General features: G+C 41.7%; 1 protein-coding gene across 3 annotated transcripts in view; it reads left to right on the top strand.

Annotated features, from left to right (window-relative positions):
- LOC120764924 (spindlin-Z-like) overlaps positions 1 to 26,940 on the top strand; it is a 125,284-nt gene that overhangs the window by 92,165 nt on the left and 6,179 nt on the right. For all 3 annotated transcript variants that reach the window (XM_040089076.1, XM_040089078.2, XM_040089077.2), the window contains 2 exons: positions 3,191 to 3,239; positions 17,707 to 17,960. In XM_040089076.1, coding sequence (XP_039945010.1) covers positions 3,191 to 3,239; positions 17,707 to 17,960 — 303 coding nt within the window. The remainder of the gene's footprint in view (positions 1 to 3,190; positions 3,240 to 17,706; positions 17,961 to 26,940) is intronic.

A 26,940-nucleotide genomic window follows, 5' to 3' on the forward strand; every position in this document is an offset into this window, starting at 1 on the left:
TGTCAGGGTCTTTCCAGGATTTTTGTTTGCTTCCTTGCTTGTTTTTTTGTACTACTACATTTGTGGTTTTCTTTTTTTTAAATATTCCTAGTAAAGAACTGTTACTCCTATTCCCATATATATTGCCTGATAGCCCCTAATTGCAAAACTATTATAATAATTTGGAGGGAAGGGGGTTTACATTCTCCATTCCAAGGGAGGCTCTAGCTTTCCTTAGCCGACAACTGTCTTTCAAAACCAAGACAAACCACTACACTATATTTGACAACCAGAATTTGGTGAACGGGAAACCAATACAAGTGCATAGCATCTCCTTTGTATTTTTTGCAGCTTCTGTAATAGATCTTACTTCTGTGTATCTTTAGGGCTACTTTTGTTTTAGGCAGCTAAATGTGTTGCACTGTATGGTAACATTCAGTGTTCTGAGCAGAGGACAAAAAACAAGTTTTGTGTTGAACCATCCTGCTAAATATATGGGTATGCTTTTTATTGTTTTTTTAACTATGTGAACTGATTTAGTTAAATCTTACTTTTTCTCATCAACCAGTAATTGAAAACATAAAATCTGTGTGTTCAGTTTTTTTTACTTTGTGAGAACAGTTTTGGTTTTTTTTTTAATAAGTATATTTTTAAACTTGTTTCCTCATATTACAAAGGGGTGGCTAATGGCACGGTGACAATGCTTGTTCATTTGGTGCAGTCAAGTCTCAAAAGTCTTTTGGGTTTCCATTCATTCTTTTTGAGATATCTTTTAATTTCTAGCTGTTCTTATAAACATGTTCAAGGGAAGTTCTATTTACTTGGTCTTTATTGCAAATAGCATCTTTACTGTAGCTATTTGCATGGAGGGCTTAATTTTTGAAAACTTCGAATTCCAGCTGTTGTTAAAACTGGAGACACATCTTTCCATGGATTCAGTACAAGCTTGAGTGTTGGAAACAAAATGTATGTAATCTTATTTTAATTCTGCCACTTCTGTCACGTGATATATGTCCTTTCATTTCTCCATAGGAAAATCCAAATATTAAAATATTTATGAAAACTGTTACAGTTAATTGCACTTTCAGTGCTTAACTCTTGTGTGACACTATTGCTATTATAAAAATTAATTTTCCAAATACATATGCCAAAGCTATGCTTGGAACATGGACATAATGTTTAAGAATTTGTTTGGATCTGTAGAGAAACCTCAATTAAGTATTTCTCTGTAGGTGTGAATTTAAATGTTCATAGATGAAATTCTGAACGTTTCTACAGATATATGAGGGATTTTTTTATTGATAACATGCATGTGCCCAACACTCTCTGACTTTTCTTTTAGATAGTCCATGTGTAGAAGGTTTAATGCCTTAATGCCAATGTTTGTTTTATGAAGTGTGGTGGGTTGACCCTGGCTGGATGCCAGGTACCCACCAAAGCTGCTGTGTCACTCTCCTCTGCAACTGGACATGAGAGAGAAAATATAGTGAACGGCTCATGGGTTAAGGATCAGGACAGATCACTCACTGATTACCATCATGGTCAAAAGAGACTCAGCTTAGGGATATTAATTGAATTTATTGCCAACAAAATCAGAGTAGGATAGTGAGAAGTAAAATAAATCTTAAAAACGCCTTCCTCCCATCCCTCCCTCCATCCTGAGCTCTACCTCCTCCCTGCCAGTGGTGCAAAGAGGTGGGGAAAGGGGGTTACAGTCAGTTCATCACAGGTTGCTTCTGCCATTGCTCAGGCAGAGGTATTTTACCTGCGCCAGCATGTGGTCCTGCCCATGGGAGACAATTCTCCACAAACTTCTCCGGTGGTAGTCCTTCCCATGGGCTGCAGTTCTTCATGAACTGCTCCATCATGGGTGCCTTCCATGGGGTGCAGTCCTTTGAGAACAGGCTGCTCCAGCATGGGTCCCCCGTGGGGTCACAAGTCCTACCAAGAAACCTGCTCTAGCGTGGGCTCCTCTCTCTATGGGTCTGCAGGTCCCTGCAAGAACCCTGCTCCAGCACAGGTTTCCTACAGACTCACAGCCTTCTTTCAGGCATTTGCCTGCTCTGGTGTGGGTCTCCTCCATGGACTGCAGGGGGACAGCCTGCTTCACTGTGGTCTGCACTATGGGCTGCAGGGAAATCTCAGCTCCAGCACCTAGAGCACCTCCTGTCCCTCCTTCTGCACTGACCTGGGTGTCTGCAGAGTTGTTCGTCTCTCACATTCTTACTCCTCTCTTCTCTCGCTGCAATTACATCTGCACAATAACTCTTTATTTTCCTTCTTAAATATGTTATCACAGAGGCGTTACTACCATTTCTGATTGGCTCAGCCTTAGCCAGCAACAAATCCATCCTGGAATCGGCTGGCATTGGCTCTGTCGGACATGGGGGAAGCTTCTAGCAGCTTCTCATGGAAGCCACCCCTGTAGTCCGTCCCCCCCCCCCCACTGCGATAACCAGGCCATGCAAACCCAATACATGAATTTATTTATTTGACATTACATAGAACTTTGACTTAGCAGAATGATACAGCAATTTACTTAAATCACAGGGCAAGTACAAGTTACATTTAGCAGAGTATAGCAGTTGCAATGTACAGTTGTATCAGAATACAAATGTGTCATTACTGGTCTCTATCACAATGCTGGGCATCCCCAGTTGATGTGAAGAAATATGTAGGTTGAAACTGACTCAAGGCTGTTGCTCTATTCAATGTTCTGTCTGTTAGTTGTATAGTTTTTTTACTGTATATGCTATACTTAGTTTTTGTACTTGGTTTTGGTTCTATACTAAGTTTTTATAATGAGTTTGGTCGACCCATGTATTTACCCACCCATTCTGGCCTCACTAACGCAGGAATATATGTATTTGATGATATTATCAACTCAAGGGCAGATACAAAGCCATTTTAATTCCTTAACTGTTGTAACCATTTATCTATAACAAAGACTACCTTCAGTCTCCTTTGTGTTAAGTTCAGCTTTTTGTAACAGTTGTCATCAGTAACTCCCTAATTCTTCACTTAGCTCCATGAGTACATAGTCCTTGCCTGTCTCCTCAGCCTTCTTCCATTGTAGAAACTCATTGATAAATCACATCATGATGTGTTTAAGCTTTTTTACTTGAAAAAGAGAGCTTTTCTATAAGATACCTTTTTGACATTGTGTATAAACACATTTTATTGTTCAATAATTCCATCATTTATATTGTAGGTCATGCAGGAGTCTCTGCGAGCATGATGAAGAAAAGAACTTCCCACAAGTAAGTTCCTAATACTTCCTCAAGTGTAGTTCTCAATAACTGGCAGTACCATTCTAGAAATGTATCTGTATTGTTCCAGTCATTTTGAAAAAAATGTGGAGCAGTATTCAAACCGTGTATGTGTGTAGAATCAGACTTTAATTCTTTTGGGAGGACAATGGGAATGAATGCACCATTGGTACAGTTCTAAACATAATTTTGAATGTTATTCTGAGAGAAATTATTCTGTCGATAAAGTTCTGTAACTTATAATTCAGAAACAAGAGATTGCAAGCCAGAAATTTGGCATATGTACTCTAGGATTCATTACAGCTTTAGTTTTTGAAAAGGATTTTTTACCTTAAAAAAATAATCAGTATACTGTAGTATGGCTACTATTTGTGTGAAGGTTACTTGCTTATCCTATACATTCATCACATTTATTATTCACTACTAGAATTTGAGATAGTAGTTAGCTAAACATTGCTATGAGTAAACGTGAGAAGATATAGGTAGTAGCTTAGACAAAATTTACCTTCATTTCTAACAGCTAGATGTTGTATCTGGCTGCATCTCTGGTGGGTGAACTCTATAATAAGCTGGAAAAAAGTGAAATTTATTAAAATGCTATTAGCTATATTTTGAGTACGAAGTCCTATAATGCTGATATACAACAGGCATCAATCCAAAACAATTTGTCTGGCAGAAATATCTTCCATGTTTAACATTTGAATTAGTATTAACTATTTCCCAGACACAACACCTGATATAAAACTACTCTTAATTCCTTCCACCAACTCTTCACTATTCAGTCTTGTCTATCTCCTTACAAGGCAGAGATAAACATTTATTTGTCTAGAGACAGGTAGAGTTAAAATTTAATTTCTCTTGTTCTTTTTCAACCGCTCAGAGAAAGGAGTGTATGATGGGAAGACTATCAGAGGTGGGTTGCCTTTTGTACTTGAGGGTGGCTAGATATGTCTTTATTGTTGTTTTGATATACACATTTAAATACCTAAATAGGTTGTATATTTTTTAGCATAAAGGCTTTTATGGGACATATTAAGTCATGATCATAAGTCACATGATTTTGAGGCATTTAACTTAAGCACCCGAGTTTTATATTGATTTAGCCTAGTTTAATTGTTTAAGAATTGTTTGGCAAAGGTTTTATTTTGTACCAAACCAAGATGACTTTGTGTGCTGCTCAATGACTTCTCTGCAAATGACAGACACTAGTACAGAGTTGTTTTTATTTGACATTCATTGCTTATATTTTTGAAATGAACAGTAAGTAGCACTGCAGACATGTTTATAGTAAACAAGTGAGATATGAATCACTGTTTAAAAATGTATGCTGATACTACTATGAGCTGTTACAGCAGACCATGAATTAATAATGCACATTTTGTCATTGATTTAGTTATGATGACTTATACATTCCTCATTAAAAGAAAAAGAGGAACAAGTTACTGGCACTTGAAGATCATAGGGTAGATTCTATACTCAGTTCATAAATTCATAGGGGAGAGAAGAGCCAACAGTATAGAACAAGACATAGTCCAGTAACTGAGGAAGGGATAAAATGAGCTGCGTGGATTAGTCTTCTAAATTCTTAACTAAAATGTCAGTTAACCATCGACCTTTTTGGAAGCGGGTCCCATGGTCAGCTACAAAAGGGCAGTTCTTCTGAATGTTCTTTCAGTGTCAATGGGTAGTGATGACCTTTGTGAAAAAAAAAGTTGACTCTATGTCAGATCAGTCAGTAGTCTCTTGGCTCTTATCCTTTCCACCCTTGGTGCATAATGAAATAGTGCACAGTATTTCAGTAGTATAACATCTTATCGGTTTCTCATAGTTGTCAGTTCAAGGACTTTGAGGTGGAGGTTCTATCTGCCACTTAACTATCACTGTGCTTATCCCCTGTGAATTTCTGATCACAGTTTAATTCGTTGTGGTGGATTATACTTGACTATGAGCCAAACTCGCACCCACCTGCTTACTCCCCTTCCTCAGTGAGGCAGGGGGAGAAAATAGAATGAGAAAGTTCATGGGTCAAGATAAAGACAGGAAGATTGCTTACTATTACTGATCGAATGGGAGCTTCAGACAAGCCCTGCCTTAGCCTCAGATTTTTGTCAGCAGCCTAAATTTAGGTGGCCTGCAACTAAAATCACTCTGGCCTGCAAGTTCTAAGAATGGCAGATCAGGTCTATTATAAAATGAGTTATTTATGGAATAAACAGGAGGTAGCAGACAAAAGGCCTTTAAACAGTTACTTATTACACAATATAAAACAAAAAGAACTACTAGTAGATTACATAAAACAGTGCATGACATCAAGGTACCTATATTAAAGGTAGCAAAGAAATAGTATAGATTAGGAGTCAATGTAAATTACCACCGAAGTGACAATAGTGTACACAGGTTCCCTTCCCTCAGCTCCTGGGAGAGTAACCACAAAGCAGGTGTCCCAACTTTGGGGCGAAAACCCCACACATTTCCAAGGAATGTGCAGAAGATTTCTGCTTTGTGAAAGTTTTGTGTAGCTTTTATAGTTTGTAAAGTGAAGTGTCTGTCAGTCAGAAATTCCAGCTTATCTTTCCACATCTTGCTTTCACAACAAGATGTTTATTGTCAGCTGAAATCCTTACTGCCATGGCACCGAAATAACTCACTACAAGAAATAACTCACTACAAGACAAGCTGTCCTGATTGAGTTATTTCTCTAAAGCTCATGTGAAGCTCATGTGAGGGGCAAGATGCCCTGAGTTATTTCACCAGCTAACAAGCAACAGATAAGGTCTTGTGGTGGGGGAGATGTCCTGCTACACTTGCAAGGAACTATCACAGGCAAAACAGGCTTGACTTGTGGAAAATAATTTTACTGCAAATTTAAATAGATTCAGGTGGTAAGAAACAGGAAGACAAACATTAAAACAACACCTTTCTTTCCTCCTTTCTCATGTTTAAATTCATTCCTTCATTCCAGACTCACCACCACCCCCGGGGTGCAGGGGAAATGAGGGAGGGGAGTTTACAGTCCATACATAATGGTTGCTCTCTGCCACTCCTTTCCTCTTGTACTTAATTTCCTCCTGCTCTGGCATAGGTTCTCTACAGGTCACAGTTCCTGTCAGGAAAGTCTGCTTCAGCATGGTCTCTTCTAGGGGAGACAGTCCTGTCAGTTAAACTCTGCTCTGGCATGGATTCTCTCTGGGTTCTTCATGGGCCTCTCCATGGGCCTCAGTTCCTTCATTAAATACCTAACTGCTCCAGCATGGGTCCTTTTCTGACCACTGAAAATGTCAATTGCAACTTTGGGAAGTACCCATATAAAATCCATTATTAAAGTTACATACAATATACAACTTTTATCTACTTAAAGCAATAAAAATACTCCACCCCTAGATATTTTACAATATTTCTACTTAACTAATACTTGCTTTGCCTTTAGATTCTCCTAGTCAATCTTATCCCACAGTTTTATCAAATGCCCACATTCTTCACCAAAATGGTAATGGTTTTAATTCAATTTCTGGGTGAAAACACCACTTAATGTAGTGGTTTCACTTTTGCCAGATTCTGGTTGCCAAATTTAGTGTAGTGGTCTTAGTGTTTATTCTCTCTTTTTTTGGAAGAAAGATTAGGAGAAAAGCAAAGCAGGCTCAAGCTTAAAAATGAACAAATAGTTTTATTAACACACACTAAAAAAATGGAAATAGAAAGTTGGGGAAAAAACTAAAAGAAAACAGAATGAAACTCCAAAAACACTCTTCCCTCCCCTTACAAACTGTTAACTTTTCTACAAAACAACATAAAGAGAAAAAACCTGTAATTTTCAGTCAGTTTAACCATCTGACAACAGTCTTTCATCAATTCTTTAGGAGAAGAGTCTCTCTTAGAGTCATGGATCCCACTCACAACCTAAAACAGTTCTCTTCTGGGTTTTTTAACTGTCACAAAAACAGCTGCCTGGGGAAACCTTGCTTTTGTGATCCCTCCCATTAGCAGTTTCTCAAGCTGCTTATGGGTCATGGGTCTTAGACTTTTGCATGCTGGGGTGTCACCGTTGAAAGATTAATAACTCCAAAAGCAAAGGATTCTACATCTCGAGGAACAGAGATATCTATCTTCTCACTTCTTCACTGGCGCAGAGGACTTCTCATCTTTATCTCTGTTCAAGCGTCTTATGGGGTAATTTCACTTAGTCCATCACAAACACCTTTGCTCAAATCCACACACAAATCTAAACAATCATCTCCCCAAATGCATATCTTTCCCATGATTTAAAGGGATAATCTACATATAAAATTCATTTCCATGGCTCAATAAGGATGGAATGACAAACTCCTCAACCCCCTGTCCCAATGTCCCAATAGTCTTTCCACTCTCGCTCCACTGACTTCATGCTGTTTCTTCTCTATGTTCACTCTGTCCCTTTCTTTTTTCTCTCAGGGAAGGGTCAGGCCTTGGAAGCTTCATGTTGCCAGGAAAGGGTTCAATCTGCCCAGAGTCTTTTTTTCTCTCATTGCAGCTCATGGTGTTAAGATTTTCAAGGCCATGCTGGTGAGGGGGGGGAAGAACTCACGCAAAAAGATCAGAGATCAGAGGACTTGGGCAGTTTGGAATCAAAATAAAACAGGCAGGATCATAAATGCCTTTTTGGCCCACCCCTCAGTGTGAATCAGAGCGGCCTTGGCCTAAACGGGGGCCCATAGCTCTTATCAGGTGCCTGGCAGAGATCCCTCCCTGCTCCAGGGAAGTCTGGAAAAAGTAGTTGTTGTAAAGCAGCAACCTCTTCTCCCCCTCCCCACCCGGGAGCCGATGGAATCCAGCTAAGCCTCGGGCCAGCTTCCCCCCCAAAGTGGGGGGGGAGCTGCAGGCCCAACTCAATGTTACCTTTCTCTCTCTCTCACAAAAGGGAAAAAGGGGTGACCTGCAGGAAATCAGGGGTTTATATATGGGTTCTTCCCAAAGTCACAACTGATATTTTCTGTGGTCAAAAGAGATGCCAGTATTCCAACTAACCTTCTGATAGGTCCCTGTCCTTTCTAAAGCAATTCCCAGGTCCTGACCAGGAAATACATTCCACATTTCCCCATAAGTAAAAACTTGTGCCAACCCATAACACCCTCCTTCTCTCCCTGTCCAGTGGTGGTGTTTTTGCTCTTTGCTAAATATGTTTTCACAAAGGCACCATAAACTTTGCTGATTGTCTCCACCTTAGCTGTCAGTGGGACCATTGCCAAACCAGCTAGAACCAGCTGTCTGGCACAGGTAGCCTGACTTCTCATAGAGGCTACTCCTGCGGGTGTTGTCATGTCTGTATGTGTATGTGTGTCCATTACCAAAACCTTGACACATATGCCTAATAAACCTGTAATCCTAAGAAAATTAATTTCACAACTGAATTATGGCTTTTGAAGGAGTACAGAAAGTACTTTGCAGCTCCTGTCTTTAGTAATGTGCCTCACATTCTGAATGTTAGGGAAAAATAGTTTATAACAATTCACTGATCACATGATCCCCCTATAGTGACAGTCTGTAATAGTATCAAAATTCTAATTCAGGCCTTATTTTTATTAATTTTTTACATGATTCCATGAAATATAGAAATTGTACTGACCATTGCTACTCTGCTTCATTTGTACTCTTTTCTAAATTTCTTTGAACTTTCCATTATCTGGTTCTGCTAATAAAACCTTTTCTTGTAACAAGACTTTACTTATCAGCTTAGTGTCTTCAAGATAAATACTTAGTCACTGAGATGACCAGCTCTGGTGCCAGCATGATCCATAGCATAGGGGGGATTCCTGAACCTGTGAGAGCCACAGGAGCTGCTAGGAGCCTACACCTGTGCTACAGCTGCTGACAAGACCTGGGTGGGGCCAGGAGCAACAGTGGTCAACTCCCCCACCTCCGTATGAATGAAGCCCCTAGGGAGTGCTAGTGATCAGGGCAAGCCAACAGGGCAGTTTGCAGGGAAGGGCATGCAAAAAAGATACTGTAGCTCTGCCAACACAACCAGGGAACAGTGGTATCCAGCTGGCAGAAGGGTATGAACACTCTAAACTCTGCACCCACAGTGAATGACACAGCTTTCCAGACAGAGCTCTGGTGGGAAGATGCTGCTACCCGAGTGTGGGGCTGCAAGGCATATCCTACTCTTATGCCAGTACTGGACAGCAGCAGTGAGCACAACTGGAGGAGGTACACCCAGGTAAAGGAACTCCCACTTAGCAACAGAGTTCTAGGACATGGTATGTTGTTAAGGAGTATCAGAGAGAGTGAAAGAGAGACTACTGGAATTGCCCTCTACCTTCCCTGGGGTAGGGTTGTCAGGCAGACAGGACATATATGGAAGATTTCCTATCCTGTCTCTGCTTGGCAGAATGTGGTGACTTAAGCGATAGGGGACAATAGTGGCAAGTTCCTCGTTGGTGTAGCAGAAGTAAGGAGGGAAGTCAGCAGAACTGCCACCTTGGACTTGTGGAGGGCACACTTCAGTCTGTTTAGGAGCCTGGTTGAAACAGTCCCTTGAGAGGCAGTCCTGAAAGGCAAAGGAGTCCAGGAAGTCTGGACATTCTTCAAGAAGGAAATCTTAAAGGCTCAGGCCATCCCAGTGTGCTGAAAGATAAGCTGACAGGGAAGAAGACCAGCCTGGATGAACAAAGAGCTTTGGCTGGAATTCAGGGAAAAAAGGAGAGTTTATGACCTTTGGAAGAAAGGGCAGTCAATTCAGGAGGACTACAAGGATGTTGAGAGGTTGTGCAGGGAGAAAATTGGAAGGGCCAAAGCCCAACTAGAACTTAATCTGACTACTGCTGTAAAAGACAATAAAAACTGTTTCTATAAATACATTAGCAACAAAAGGAAGTCTAAAGAGAATCTCCATCCTTTATTGGAAATGGAAGGTAACATAATGACAAAAGATGAGGAAAAGGCCAAGGTACTAAATGTCTTCTTTGCCACAGTCTTTAATAGCAAAACCAGTTGTTTTCAGGGTACCCAGCCCATTGACCTGGAAGACAGTCAGGGAGCAGAATAAGGCTCCCATAATCAAAGGGGAAATGGTCAGTGACCTGCTACACCTCTTAGACATGCACTAGTCTATGGAGCAGAACAGGATCCATCCAAGGGTACTGAGGGAGCTGGTGAAAGTACTCATTAAGCCACTTTCAATCATTTACCATCAGTCCTAGTTAACTGAGGAGGTCTCAGTTGACTGGGAGTTCGCAAATGGAATGTCCATCTACAAGAAGGGCTGGGAGGAGGATCCAGGGAACTACAGGACTATCAGCCTGACCTTGATCCTTGGAACTGTTATGGAACAGATTATCTGGAGTGCCATCATGCAGCACATACAGGACAACCAATTGATCACATCCAATCAGCTTGGGTTTATGAAAGGCAGGTCCTGTTTGACTGACCTTATCTCCTTCTATGACAAGGCTACCCACTTAGTAGACAAGGGAAAAGCTGTAGATGTCTACCTGAATGTCAGTAAAGCTTTTGACACCATTTCCCACAGCATTCTCCTGGAGAAACTGGCTTCCTATGATTAGACAGGTGTGCTCTTCACTGAGTGGAAAACCAGCTGAATGACCAGGCCCAAAGAGTGGTGGTGAATGGCATTAAATCCAGTTGCTGGCCGGTCACCAGTGTAGATCCCTGATGCCTTTTCACTGGTCCTAAAATCATGAGCCAGACAGTTAGGTGATAAAAAGGGGTTACCTTTATAAGGATCCTTAGGTACTAAATTCACCAGGTGGAAAACGCCGAAGATGCACATGTAGCATAATGTATATACAATTTTTATATGTTCAGCAAATTACCATATGACAAAAATCCCCAGTTAGAGACATAAGTGGTGAGGTAATTGTCCCCCAGTTCAACCCTCTGAATTCCCCCTCTTTTAGATAGGAACTAAATTTTGTTTATGAAAATGTGTCTCAGAGAGCTAGTTTCAACCTTGGCTTCCCAGAGAATCTAACCTTGGACCCCAAGTTTGGAGCTGCTGGGAAATTTATTTTGTCTTTCTGTCTAATAGAGTAGGTAAAATGCTAGCTACAAATACTATGATAGGCTACAGAACTACAAATATGCATGTAAAGAATATAGAAAATATATAAAAGAAAAAAAGGCAAAAATCAATTCAGCATCATCCACAGGGCTCAGTATTGGGACCAGTCCTGTTTAATATCTTTATCAATTATCTCGATGAGGGGATCAAGTGTATGCTCACCAAGTTTGCAGGTGTCACCAAGTTGGCTGGGAATGTTGATCTACTGGACAGTAGAAAGACTCTACAGTGGGATCTGGACAGAATAGATCAATGGGTCAAGGCCAGTTGTCTGAGGTTCAACAAGGCCAAGTGTCGGGTCCTGCATTTAGGTCCCAATAAACTCCATGCAACGCTACGGGTTAGGGGAAGAGTGTCTGAAAAGATGCTTGGCAGAAAAGGATGTAGGACTGTTGATTGACAGCCAGCTGAACATGAGCCAGCATGTACCCAGGTGGCCAAGAAGGCCAATGGCATCCTGGCTTATATCAGCAGTAGTGTGGGCCAGAAAGACTAGGGAAGTGGTTGTCCCCTTGTACTCTGCACTGGTGAGGCTGCACCTCGAGCATTGTGTTCAGTTTTGGACAGCTCACTACAAAAAACACATTGAAGTGTTGGAGTGTGTCCAGGGAAGGGCAAAAATGCTGGGGAAGTGTCTAGAGCACAAGTCTTATGAGGAGCAGCTGAGGGAACTGGGGTTGTTTAGTCTGGAGAAAAGGAGGCTCAGAGGGACCTTATAGCTCTCTACAGCTACCTGAAAAGAGGTTGTAGTGATATGGGTGTTGGTCTTTTCTCAAAAATAACAAGCAATAGTTGAGCCAGGGGAGGTTTAAAATGGATATTAGGAAAAATATCTTCAGTGAAAGGGTTTTCAAGTGTTGGAACAGAATGCCCAGGGAAGTGTTGGAGTCAGCATACTTGGAGGTATTGAAAAGATGTGTAGATGTGTTGCTTAGGGATGTGGTTTAGTAGTGGACTTGGCAGTGTTAGGTTTACAGGTGAACTCAATGATCTTAAAGGTATTTTCCAACCTAAATGATTCTATAATTTCTTTGAAATAAGAGGATCTGAAACTTAGTGGAATTGAAGGGCCTTTTACCATGAGTGCATAACTGAAGTAGCAGGAACAGTTTTCAGGACTTGACTTTATTTGCTTTTCCTGTATCTGTGTGTTTTATGTATATATGACAACTTAAATTTTGAATGTCTAGGGCTTTGAAATGTTATTCCAGTCTTTAGGAACAAAACTTTATGAAATTTTAAGGATAATTCTAATAAAACAGAAGGGAAACATTTTGGATTTTCTCATTATACCATCTCAAAATTTACATACTTATGTGTTCCTGTGCCTATCACAGAAACAACACACTATTGATATAAAAAGAGGTTTGAGACTATTATCTTATATGGAAGTATACTGGTCACGGTTATTACACAGCCATTTTTGAAAGGGTAGTACAGAGTTCCCTGGGAACTACTGACCAGTTAGTCTTACCTCTATGCCCAGTAAGATCATGGAACATATCTGCCTGGAAGACTTATTTAAACATATGTAAAACAGGGAGGTGATTAGAGACAGCCAAGATGGCTTCAGCAAGGGCAAGTCATGCCTAACTAATCTAGTGGCCTTCTATGATGGGGTGACTGCATCAGTGGACAAGGGAAGAGCAACTGATATTAGCTGTTGTGGACTTATTCTTGCCTCTAAATTGGAGAGACATGGGTTTGATAGATGGACTGTTAGATGGATAAGGGATTGGTTAATGAATGCATTCAAAGTCAACAGCTCAATGTCCAAGTAGATACCAGTAATAAGTGGTGTCCCTTAAGGGTCGATACTAGGACCAGTAGTGTTCATTATGTTTATCAACAACATAGTGCTGTTGACACACCTGAGGGATGGGAGGCCATCCAGAGGGACTTAGACAGGTTCAAGAAGGGGGTTCATGGGAACCTCATGAGGTTTAACATGACCAAGTACAAGGTACTGCACCTGGGTCAGGGCAAACCCCAGTATTAATACAGGCTGGGGGATGAACAGATTGAGAGCAGCCCTGCAGAGAAGGACTTGGGAGTGCTGGTGAATGAGATGCTGGACATGAGCCAGCCACGTGCACTGGCAGCCCAAAAAGCCAATGCTATCCTGGGCTACATCAAAAGTACGGCCAGCAGGTCAAGGGAGGTGATTCTGCCCCTTTACTTGGCTCTTGTGAGACCACCTGCAGTGCTGCATCCAGCTCTAGGATCCCCAGCACAGAAAAGACATTGACCTGTTAGAGCAAGTCTAGACAAGGCCACAAAGATGATTAGAGGGACGGAGCACCTCTTCTACAAGGAAAGGCTGAGAGAATTGGGGTTATTCAGCCTGGAGAAGAGAAGGCTTTTGGGTGACCTAATTGCGGCCTTCCAGTACCTGAAGGGAACTTGAAGGTAAGATGGGACAAGACTATTTACAAGAGCATGTAGTGACAGGACAAAGGGGAATGGGTTAAATTGAGAGTAGGTTTAGATTAGATATTAGGAATAAGTTCTTTACTGTGAGGGTGGTGAGGAACTGGAACAGGTTGCCCAGAGAAGTTGTGGATGTCCCATCCCTGGAGGTGTTCAGGGCCAGGTTGGATGGGGCTATGTACAACATGGTCTAGTTGAAGGTGTCGCTGCCTGTGGCAGGGGGGTTGGAACTAGATGATCTTCAAGGTCCTCTTCCAACCCAAACAATTCTATGATTCTATGACAGACAGTGGGATTGAGTGCACCCGCAACAAGTTTACAGATGATACCAAGCTGAGCAAAGCATTTGATTCACTTGTGGGAAGGGATGCCCATCCAGAGGGACCTTGAAAGGCTCAGTCCATGTGAGCCTCATAAAGTTCAACAAGGCCAAGTACAAGGTCCTGCACCTGGGTCAGGGCAATCCCCAGTATCAATACAGACTGGGGGGATGAATGGATTGAGAGCAGCCCTGCAGAGAAGGACTTGGGGGTACTGGTGGATGAAAAATTGAATGAGCTGGCAATGTGTGCTTGCAGCCCAGAAAGCCAATTGTATCCTGGGCTGAATCAAATAAGTGTAGCCAGCAGGTCAGGAGAGGTGATTCTGCCCCTCTGCTCTAACGAGACCCCACCTGGAGTACTGCATCCAGCTCTGAGGTCCCCAGTACAAGAAAGATATGGACCTGTTGGAGTGGGTCCAGAGGAGGGCCATGAAAATGAAATCAGAGGACTGTAACACCTCTCCTATGATGACAGGCTTTGAGAACTGGAATTGTTCAGCCTGGAGAAGACTTTATTGCTGCTTTTCAATATCTAAAAGGTGTTTATATGAAAAGACAAAGAGACTTTTACCAGGGTCTGTATTGACAGGACTAGGGCAATGGTTTTAAACTGAAAGAGGGTAGGTTTAGATTTGACATAAGGAAGAAATTTGCTATGATGAGGGTTGTGAGGCACTGGAACAAGTTGCCCAGAGAAGCTGTAGATTCCCCATCACTGAAAAGTATTCATGGTCAGTTTGGATGGGACTTTGAGCAACCCAATTTAATGAAAGATGTCCATAGCAGGGGGTAGAAGAATTGGATCTAAATGATCTTTAGAGGCTGATCATTCAGTGATTCTGTTGTTTGTAGTCAGTTAGAAATCTGTTTTCTTTCTCATGACATGTTCAGTAGCAAGCAAAAATAGTTCTTCTTTGGCAATTTATTTGTTTGAAAATCATATTTCCTCCTATAACAAATAGCAATACAAATGACAATGAGTAGCGGTCCAGTAGTACCAGTCTTCAAACAAAGGAAAACTTGAACTGCAAGTATACCTAGCTGCTCCTTGATTTGTAATTGCATTTATGATGCTTTTTGCTCTCTCCAAGGTGTTTTAAAAGGTAGTGACCAAATTGAACTGTATTGTGTAGCTTTTTTTTGTCACATTTTTTAAGTGACTGAAGCTATTCATTTAATTGTGCAAATTTAAATGTTATTATTTATAAGCAGAAAGTGAAATTAACTGTGTGGTTAAAGGTGAACAGTATTATTTTATCTTTTTCAACTTTAACTTTTTAGCTTCAGTAACAGTTGGTTTTATTCTGTGAAGATGCCTTAAAATTGAATTGAGATTCATTAAAATTAAATAGATTAATTTCATGCAAAATAAAGTAATTTTCATTGTGCCCAAGAACCAGATCTCTCATCTCATTTATTCAGAATAAAACTTTTCAGAAACTACTATAATTTTTTTTTTAAGTAAGACTTGAGCAAGAATGAGTATTTGAACATATGTTCAAGTTTCTGTGGAAAACTAGAACCAACTCTGCAGAGGCGTTCCTCTTAACTGGAAGAGATTAGCATTTCTATAAATACTACTAACTGACAAGATAAATTGTGAATGCACACTGACCTCCTTAATCAGGTTAAATCATCCCAGAAGTTAAATTTGACAAAAGATACTGTGGAACTCTGCTAAGACGTTCATGGAGAATGAAAGTCTTGAGGTGGGACAAGCTGTTGAAGGAATTATACAGCTTGTTTTTAATAGAGTTATGATTACATCTTCAGCATTAGTAATTTTATATACTGCTATTTTTTTGTTTTTAAGACTCATGAGACTTCATTGATAAGATTGCTATTTGTGTCTTTTGGTTCTCTATCATACATGGGCTGTTCTTTGAGCTTTCATTGTTCCTAGATGTCATCTCATGCCTGGTGATATGGCACTTTGTGGGGTGCGACACAACCCCTGGGGTCTTAGAGTCCTAAGCAGTCGCCACTGGGTCAGTGTAAAAAGGAGCAAAGTGGGCTTCACATGCAGTCCAAGATTTCTTTATTCACATCACATAACTTGAATACAGTGCAGAGATGAAGACAGGGGACAAAGCCTGGACCATGGGTTTTAAGGGACAGAATCAGGGTGGAGATTGGGGTCAAGGGGACAATAGGGAGAAGACCAGGGAGGGACACAAGGGGAAGTTTACAGAACACAAACCAATAGAGAGGATAATGTGAGGAGATTTATATAAACAGACAATGGAGCCTTGAAGAATAGGGGTTTCCCCAAGGGGCAGTCTAGGCAGGGGCTGGTACCAGGGAAAATTGACAGGGAACATTCAGGAATAGGGGCAGGTGTCAGGGATGACTGACAGCCCAATGGGTGGACACAACCCAGATTAAACCACCACCCCGGGGAGGGTGAAAGGGAACAAACCATATGATACGAAAACACAAAATTACACACAGCAACACCTAGAGACATTTTTTCTTTGGTCAGTCACTAATCTAAGGATGGATGTTGTTTTCTGCAACTGATTTATCTTTTTTTAGATGTTGCTTTTAAGCATGCTTCTAATGTGTATATTGCCATTTAAATGAAGAGTATTATAACTTGTAATTAATCCAAAAATTTATTTTGGAATTACCTAACATTCATGAGAATTTTAATCAGGCAACCCACTAAGTATCACTCTAGGAATTAATATGCATATTGTAACATGCTAAAATAAACATGATAATATACATTTTTCACCAATGTAATGTTGTAATGTTCATGTTTCTTCATATGTTGTATTCACAAATGTCAAGTTACTGTTTGGGATTATTTAACCAAATAGAATAAAACTTTTGTAACACTGTTTTAGTGGGTTGAACCTGTCAAATAGCTTATATGACTGTTTATCAGAGCAACTGCCATTCACCAGAAGGAATCTTCCCGTGCAAGTCAGATTACAAAAATGAAGAAGGGTAAAAAGTATATTTAATCAATTATCTGCTTTAAAGAGTATCACTTCTCTTGCTGTGAGCTTTGCATATAATTTTTCTTGTGTTGTACTAAAAAGGAATGCTAGAAAAATGTTGCTACCATGTGCCTTTAAAAACACTCAAAGTCAAAGATACCTGTAAGTGTAGAGGGAAGTGAAATTTCCTTCAGGTGACAAAACAAGTTAGAGAAAACAAATGCTGTGAAGAATTTTAATCAATCACCACTAATGTTTCCACTGAATTCTTCCTACTGGTGTGAGGGAATGATGTTTACCATTCTGCAGAGAGCAACAAGGTAGCAAAAGTATATACTGTTAGGTGACATTGCTCTTTCAGAGCCGATTTTAACAAGGGTTTTAACAAGCATGTTTTACTTTTGATGTTCTGTGTAGGAATGCCTAAAATAGTTCTTTTGGCTTAAGCAAACCAGTTTTAGAAACTACTATTATGAAAGCAACCTTATACAAAATATTGAAAGTATTCTGCTACTTATCAGTGTGGGTTTTTTTTCTTTTTCCAGGGCAATGTAGTATCCTTTATACCCTAATAGCTGTATAAATTAATGTATCTTATATTAATATATAATAATAACATATTGCCTTCTTAAAGCATGCAGGTCTGGTCCTGAGTAGAGTTTTGAGTATGTACTTGTTTAATGTTATGTTTGTATCTGTGTACAGAAAGCATAGAAACAATGTTGGACCAAGCAAACCTATTTCTCAGCCACGAAGAAACATTGTAGGCTGCAGAATACAGCATGGCTGGAGAGAAGGGAGTGGACCTGTAACACAATGGAAGGGCACAGTTCTTGATCAAGTTCCTGTAAATCCCTCCCTCTATCTTATAAAGTATGATGGATTTGATTGTGTGTACGGACTAGAACTGCACAAAGACGAAAGAGTTTCAGCACTTGAAGTCCTTCCAGACAGAGTTGGTAAGAGGTTTTTTCCTGTATGTGCATATGTTGTCAGAACATTTAAATTTTATTAAATTGCTTTTCAGTATGTAATAGACTATGAACACGAAGAAAAGTTCCAATAGGAATTTATTACATTACAGCAGGCAAAGCAAAGGCAAATACAGCGCTGGACGGCAGGGGAGTCTCGCTCCACCAACTGCCGTGAATTGGTAGATTTTTCAGTCTTGCTTTTATCTTGCTTCTTTCCTCCGATGATGTATGTGTGACGTGTTGCTGGGAGGGTCTCTTTCTGTCCCTCGGTGGTCGCAGAGATGAAGGCTGTAGTTGTAAGCTGGAATTCCTGAAACTTAAAGCTGATTAAGCAAGTAGAGAAGGAATGAGCAAGGGTCTGTTTGCTTATCAGCTTAGATAGTGACATAGTAACTTCCTGTTATCTTGAGTTATTTGATCTTCAGTGAACAAAAAAAATAGTTAATGTTTATCACAATTCCCCCATTTCTCTTGTTCTTACTTATTTTTGTTCACTGTATCTTTGCAGTTCTTGTCTAGCTAACTCTAAAGTTTCTAAATTTTCTTCTTGAGGTATCTGATCATATTTAGTCCTAAGAAGCATAAGATGTGCTGCTTCCAGCCGGCTTTTCACTATAGTTATCAGTTTATTAAATATACATGGTCCAAAGGTAAGCCCGAGTGCCACTAGAATTACTGGCCCCGCAATAGTAGAAAGCAGTGTGGTTAACCAAGGGGAGTGGTTGAACCAGTTTTCATACCAATTTTGATGGGCTTCATTTTCTCTTTTCCGCTGTTCTATCTGCTTCCTTAGTTCATTCATAGTATTGATTACTACTCCTGTGTGATCTGCATACGAACAGCATTCTTCTTTTAGCGCTACACAAAGGCCCCCTTGTTGTAAAAACAGCAGATCTAAACCCCTTCGATTTTGTAATACTACTTCTGACAGTGATCTTACTGATTTTACTAACCCATCAATTGCTTTTTCTATTTTACTTAAATCTTCATCTACAGAGATTCTTAGTGCTCTAAATTCTTTCTGTTGGTTGACTAATGAGGTTATCCCTGTTCCAGCTCCTACTCCTCCTACAGTTAGAAGAGTTGCTATAGTCAAGGCGGTGAAAGGTTCTCTTCTCATGAGGTGGTGTTCTGGGGTTGTGTGCTGTTTAAGGACATAATCTTTTGGATGATAAGTAATTTTCGGTATAATAGTTACTTGAATACAATAGTCATGGGTGTGATTGAAAATTTTTAAAGATAAACAGGGAGTAATTCCTATACTCTGGCAAACCCATCGAGTATTGGGAGCTGGGAGCAACCAATCTGCTTTTTGTTTTTGCTTGGGGTTTTTCACAGTGATGTTACACAAATGTTCTCTATTAGGGGGAACAGTACCCACACACCGTCCCTGTCCGGTTACTTGAGAGAGTGTTACTCCTTGAGTACTTTCTTTAGTCTTTTTCCAAAGGCATTCTTTTGGATTAGTCCCATTTATTCTTCTTGCTTTAGCCGTTACCCCAATGGCTTCATAAAAAGGAGGTCGGATGTTATAGCAAAGCCAGCATTTTCTTGTTAAATCAGGGTTTGTTCTATTTAGAATGCCATAACTAGCTTGCATTATTTTCCACAGAGTACCATATTTAGAGGCTTCTTCAGGGGCATCAGCCTGAGGCAGTGTTAATTCTCCCGATCCCCTGCTATTTGCAGTGTTTGTCCTGCTCTGCCTTACTACTAGTGCTGGGTTTGGTCCTACACCTCCCCCCCCCCATCTCTGGCGAATGGGGAGCGGGTTCCTTCTTTATTTGGATGATATTCCCCCTATCTCTCCTGGGTTCCCAATGTCTAACTCCCCAATTTTTACTTAATAGCCATTCTTGTTTCTCTGGTTGGGTGACATTGAGATAAATAAACGAGCAGTCCCCTATATAGGTTATTTCTCCTGAAGGACCCCTCCATGGCTTTGTGCATCCTGCTGGTCCAAAGTCTGCTTGCAAATATTTATCATGCCCTCCCCTGGGTGTCCAGTCAGAGGCGATTGTTTCACAGCCCCAATATCCACAAAAATATTCCCCAGGATAATTACAATATCCTTTACCGTGATTTGAGCTTGGGCACATGTAAAATCCCGTTAGGTTCAGTGTTTTTCCACAATGATCTATGTTGGTCAGAGCACACAATCCTACTCTGAAACTGGGTGCTCCTACAGTAGTTACAGTTTGCAAAATCTTATTGTCATCCCATCGCCATAGTGACCATTTAAAGGGTTGGTGTGGTAGATTGTCTAGGGCATTAATCCCTCTCAAGTATAACATCAGCAAAAGAAAAGTAATCGGCTGGGTCACGTGGTGAGCATCATTGGGGGCATAGGAATGGGAGTATATCTGAGGATTGTTCCATTTCATAGACTGCAACCTGTCTCTCTGCCCAGGGTCCTTGCTCTAATTCCCATTCCTGAGGCAATTCCTCAAATATTGTTTTGTTGTCCTACCCTGGGGTTTCTTTCCTCCACAGCTTTTTACCCCTCTGCCTTTCCCGTCGACTCGGTTGCCTCGAGCCACGGGGGGTACCATCTTCTCGGCAGCAGGGATATTCTTCAGGAGGTCCCCGGGGGCGACTCTGTTGCCTCTTGACATAGGAATCCCAGTTCCGATACTTAACCGGGGGTGTATCACACCGGATTCCCTTTAGGCGTGTGTGGCAGGTGCAGTCAACAATTTCAGCTATGAACGGGATGGGTTCATTAGGGTGATAACAATAATATTTTGGTTTAATCTCTAATGCAAAAATCTTCCACTACTCTTTTGATTCTTCTACTAATCCCTCATATTTAACTTTATATTCTAGAATCCAATCAGTTATGTTCCGCTGCAATACCCAACAGGGGCTGCAAATTCCTCTAGGGGGGGTCCTTGCCTACAATGACTCCACCACCTGTCCCCGCAGATTTTACAAATATAACAAACAAAAGGATAACAATTGCACTCTGGGTCTCTACACCTTATCAGAGTTACAAATTAATCTTTCCTCCGTGTAGTGTGGTTCTGGTGCATATTCTACACGGTGTCCATTCATTGATGATCTCTCCTCTGGATCTGTAACTTCAGGTCTCTAGGATTGCTTGTCACCTGCCACTCAGGAGTCGGTTTGCTCACTGGCCCTTTAATTCTGCTAGCATGGGTCCATCCCTTCTCTGCTGTTCTGACTGCAGTATCTGTAGTAAGCAATACAAGGTAAGGGCCCTCCCATTGTGGGGCCAAGGTTGCTTCTTTCCAGGACTTTATCATTACCCAATCTCCTGGTTGCACCTGGTGCAGTTTCAAATCTAGTGGGGGTCTCTGCGCTAACCTTCCCTTTTTCTATAGATTTTCCCTATATTTCATTAGGCTGGTAATGTATACATTCATATTTTGATCCCTCAACTTTGGATGATCTTGCGGTTCCTCTATATTGTAGGGCATTCCATACAACATTTCAAATGGAGATATTCCCATATCCGATCTAGGTTGTGTCCGGATATTTAGCAATGCTAATGGTAGGCATTTTATCCATGACAGTTTGGTCTCAATCACGAGTTTGGTCAATTGTTTTTTAATTTCCCCATTCATTCTTTCTACTCTTCCCGAACTTTGGGGGTGCCAGGGGGTGTGATAATCCCATTGTATTCCCATTATTGCCATGGTTTCCTTAATTATTTTGGATGTAAAGTGAGGGCCTCTGTCCGAGTCAATGGTTTCCGTGACCCCATATCTGGGAATAATCTGCTCTAATAGGGTCTTGATCACTGTTTGTGCCGTTGCTTTTGCCGTAGGGAATGCCTCTACATAATGGGTTAGGTGATCCACTATTACCAATAGATATTTATACCTCCCAGTCTTTGGTAACTCAGTAAAGTCTAGTTGGATGTTAGCAAATGGCCGGTATGCTGTAGGTCGTCCCCCCATTAAGGTTTTTCTTAAATTGGCCCTATTTACCTTTAGGCAGGTAACGCACCCCCTCACTACTTGCTTTGCCAAGTCATCTGCCCCAATACACATATGTTTGGTGGCAAATTGATCTACCAATGCTTGTGCCCCCCAATGTGTTTTGCTATGTATTCTCCTCATAATATCCATAGCTATGGATTTAGGCAGTACAGTTCTATTATCCTCTGGAAGTCGCCATTCCCCTTCTGGGTCTTCTCTCAACCCCATTCTTTTCATTTTCTCTTTTTCTTGCATAGTAAAGCTATATATCTTTTGCAAATTCCCTCTGCTCTCACGCTCTTTTCTTTCAACCTTCGGATCTTCCTGGGGGGTAGATTGTGACGTCTGCAAAGCAGCCCTTCTTGCTTCCTGATCTGCTGCATTATTTCCCCTGCTTTTAAAATCCAATCCCTTTTGATGCCCTTTCAGGTGAACAACAGCAATTTTCCTAGGTCCCCTCAAGGCCTTCAGCAGTTTCCTGATTAGATCCTGGTGAACCAGGTTTTTTCCCTGGGAGTTTATCAACCCCCGTTCTTCCCATATTTTTCCAAAAGTGTGTATAATCCCATAGGCATATTTTGAGTCAGTATAGATGGTACCTGATTTATCTTTTAACAACTGCAATGCCCGCAGTACAGCATAAAGTTCACAGGCCTGTGCCGACCAAGATCCACTTAGAGGGCCTGATTCGATAACTGCAAGTCCTTCTCCTGCAACTATTGCATAGCCAGAGACCCTTTTTCCATTAATTACTCGCGATGAGCCATCTACAAACAACCTATCCCCCTCTTCTAATTCTTCTTCATCCAAGTCTGGTCTTATTTTGGTTTGTTCTTCTATGGTAGATAAGCACTCATGGGCTAATCCATCCTCACTTGGCCTTCCATATAAGAATTGGGCTGGATTTTGTAAGGCTGTAACCTCCAGGGTTAATTTTGGGGAGTCTAATAGGATTCCCTCATACTTCAAGAGTCGGGCATCCGTTATCCATTTTTCTGCCTTTTGTTGCAAAATTCCCCGGATATTATGAGGGGATAATACTCTCAGTTCCCCGTTGAAAGTGATTTTATTAGCCTCTTCCACAAGAAAGGCGCAGGCTACTAGAGCTTGCAAACATGTAGGCCAACCCCTGCTTACAGGGTCTAACAGCTTAGATAAGTACCCAACAGGTTTCTTTTTCCCAGCCCATTCCTGGGTCAGTACTCCATAAGCTGTCCCACTATCTGTGTTTACAAATAGATAAAAGGGTCTCTTCAGATCGGGTAGGCTCAACACAGGGGCATTGACCAAATCATGCTGCAGAGCTTTCAGATGCTTGTCATCTTTCTCATCCCATTTCACTAGCCCTCCTTGGCTCAATTTCTCATATAAAAACTTAACCTTGGTGCTATAGTTCTCAATCCACTGTCGGCAATACCCCATGAGACCTAACAACTGCCTAATTTGCTTCTTGCTCTTTGGAGGCGGTATGGATAGTATCCCCTTTACTCTTTCAGGGTCTATTTTCTTCTCCCCCTTCCTTAGGTAATGCCCAAGATACTTTACTTCTTCTTCTACGAATTGTAGTTTTGCCTTAGATACTTTGAGCCCCTTAGCACTCAGAAAGTTGAGTAATCTAATGCTTTCTGCCCGTACTTTGTCCTCTGTTTCCCTAGCAATCAGGAGGTCATCTACATATTGGATAAGGGTCACTCCTTCTCCAGTCTGATATTCTTGCAAAATCTGTTCTAAAGCTTGTCCAAACAAATTAGGAGATTCCGTAAACCCCTGGGGGAGCACAGTCCACCTTAGCTGCTGTCTCCTATGAGTGACTGGGTCTTCCCATTCAAATGCAAAGTAATCCCTACTCTTCTCGTCTAGAGGACATGCCCAGAATGCATCTTTAAGGTCAATTACACTATAATATTGTTTTTCGGGACCAAGTCTGCTTAGCAGGGTGTAAGGGTTGGCTACCACCGGAAAACGAGCTACTGTCCTTTTGTTTATTTCTCTTAGGTCATGCACTAACCGGTATGATCCATCTGCCTTTTTTATTGGCAAAATGGGGGTATTAAAAGGAGACATGCAAGATTCTAATAGTCCTTTGCTTAGTAGCCTCTCAATCTCGGGCTTCAACCCATTCTTTCCCTCTGGGGAGATGGGGTACTGTTTAACCCTTATCGGTGTCTCTGGATCTTTAATGATTACCGAGAAGGGGGGTATATTCAACCTTCCTACACTATCAGGAGTGTACCATACTTCTGAGTTAATTTTTTCCTCATCCTCTACCCTCAAGGGACAGAGTTTTATTTTGATTTCCTCATTTACTACTTCTATATTAATACCCATTTCTATAATTAAGTCTCTCCCTAACAAATTATAATCTGCTTCTGGTACCAGCAGAAGGTTCCCTATTCCCATTTTGGACCTCGATTCCACCAGTACATTCTTAATAACAGGGACTTCAAAGGGCTCCCCCTTTGCCCCTACCACTTGAGCAGTTTCCTTTGATATCTTACATCCCTCCGGTAGTACCTGGACTGTCGATCGCTCAGCTCTAGTATCTACTAAAAACTCAAATTCCTGCTGCTGAGGACCTATTTTTAATTTTATCAAGGGCTCCTGATGTTTCCGTGTCCCCAGCAAATGAAGCCCTTGACTCCGTCAGTCCTCTTTGAAGACTCTCTCATCCCTGAGCCGCTTCCTGCAGTTTCTCCGAAAGTGTCCTTTATTTCCACAGTAGAAACATACGCCTCCATCCTTTTTCTCTACCCGGGGAACCCCTCCCCCATTTCTCTGGGCCACTTGACTTGTTTTGGGAGGGGCATCAATTCTCCTAGTTTCTCTCACTGCTGCCACCATCATTCTTACTTGTCTCTTGTGACTCTCTTCATCTCTCCTCACATATACCTTCTGTGCTTCCCTCAATAGCTCATCCAGGTCTCTATCTTGCCAATTATCTAATTTTTCTAACTTCTTTCTGATATCTTCCCACGATTTAGCCACAAATTGTGTTTTTAGTAGTGCTTGCCCTAACGGTGTCTCAGGATCTAAGCCCGAGTACATCTGCAGGTTTTTTCTCAAGCGTTCTAGCCAATCCGTAGGTGTCTCCTCCTTTTTCTGTCTCTCATTAAATGCTTTGTTGATGTTCTGCCCCCTAGGCACCGCTTCCCGGATCCCCTGTACTATTATCCCCCTCAGATCCTGCATATTGATTCTGTGATCCTGCTGCTGATGATTCCAATTGGGATCCTGCAAAGGCCACTTGGTGTCTGCTAAGGGTCCTTGTGCATGTTGCGAATCCCATAGCCGCATCCCCGCTCGTCTAATCATATTTCTTTCCTCGGCCGTGAAGAGAATATTCAATATGGCTTGCAACTCGCTCCAAGTATAAATACTGGGTCCCAAAAATTGGTCCAGTCTCTCGGCCACCCCCAAAGGATCTTCCAGGAGGCTCCCCATCTCCCTCTTAAATTCCCGAACATCCCCAGAACTCAAAGGTACTGAAACAAACCCTATCACTGGGTGAGGTCCCTGCCCCCCCCCCACAGGCATTTCTCTTAGGGGATATAGGTTATGCTGTCTAGCCCGACCTCGGGTTATGGGTCCCTGCACTTCCTCGGGGGGCTCGGGATTACTTCCTGCTTCCTGAGGCTCCACTGGAGGTGCATCCGGAATCTGGGGGTTCTGAGGGGGTATGTAAGGGGGTGGGATCAGTAAGGCTTCTTCCTCTTTACTCCTGTCTTTCTTTCGTCCTCCCTCTTTGAGGGGAAACAGGAGCACTTCACCCCCAGGTCTTGTAACCCATACATTAGCATATTCACTTTCTTCCTGACTAAAAGGAATTTTAGTGTTTACCCACAAGTTGAGTTTTTGCCTCACCCAATCTTCTGATGATCCAAAAATAGGCCAAAAAATATTCCGGGAAATCTCCTTTCCACCCCATACTACTACACAATAATGGATCATTTTAGCTTTATCTTTACCCCCTGTGTTAGGGTAATGTTTCCAATTGTCTAATATGAACCCCAGTGGGCTATCTCTAGGCACCGGGGGGAGTTTTATGGGAGTAGAGGGCCTGCTCTTCCCCTGTCCCATCTTCTGGAGTGCCCTCACACAAGCGTGGTGCGGAAATCACTCGCTTCCCCTTATTCGTGGCTCACGCCCTCTCGGGCAATGAGAACCGCACTACTGAGGGTCCACAATCACTTGGAAAATCCGAGCTGCCGGTTCTCCTCTCACTCACACACACACTCGCAGCACTCCAGGATACCCGACCCAGACCGAACGGAATCTTCCACACAGATACTCACGAGTCTTGCGTCTTCGTCCGGACCTTTGTGCACAAAGTTTATAGGGTCTGCCGGCCTCCTTTGCCTAATGCTTTGAATTTAGGTTCGTCGGTCCAACCGAGACAGGAATCGGGTCTACCAGGGCCGCCGACTGATCGGCGGGGCGCCCCCCAGGCAGAACCAAAAGTCCTATCTTGCAGGTGGATCCGAGTCACGGCACCAAATTGTAATAGACTATGAACACGAAGAAAAGTTCCAATAGGAATTTATTACATTACAGCAGGCAAAGCAAAGGCAAATACAGCGCTGGACGGCAGGGGAGTCTCGCTCCACCAACTGCCGTGAATTGGTAGATTTTTCAGTCTTGCTTTTATCTTGCTTCTTTCCTCCGATGATGTATGTGTGACGTGTTGCTGGGAGGGTCTCTTTCTGTCCCTCGGTGGTCGCAGAGATGAAGGCTGTAGTTGTAAGCTGGAATTCCTGAAACTTAAAGCTGATTAAGCAAGTAGAGAAGGAATGAGCAAGGGTCTGTTTGCTTATCAGCTTAGATAGTGACATAGTAACTTCCTGTTATCTTGAGTTATTTGATCTTCAGTGAACAAAAAAAATAGTTAATGTTTATCACAAGTACATGGCAGGTAATCTAAATGCTCTGTTCAATTTTTTATTTTTTTTTAGTTCACAAATTTTGATGATAGCAGAGAGATTAGTGCTGTCTTTTGTCTTTAAATGGTATGCAGAAAATTCTGT

This window comes from Hirundo rustica, chromosome W, assembly GCF_015227805.2.
Source record: "Hirundo rustica isolate bHirRus1 chromosome W, bHirRus1.pri.v3, whole genome shotgun sequence".
NCBI lineage: Eukaryota > Metazoa > Chordata > Aves > Passeriformes > Hirundinidae > Hirundo > Hirundo rustica.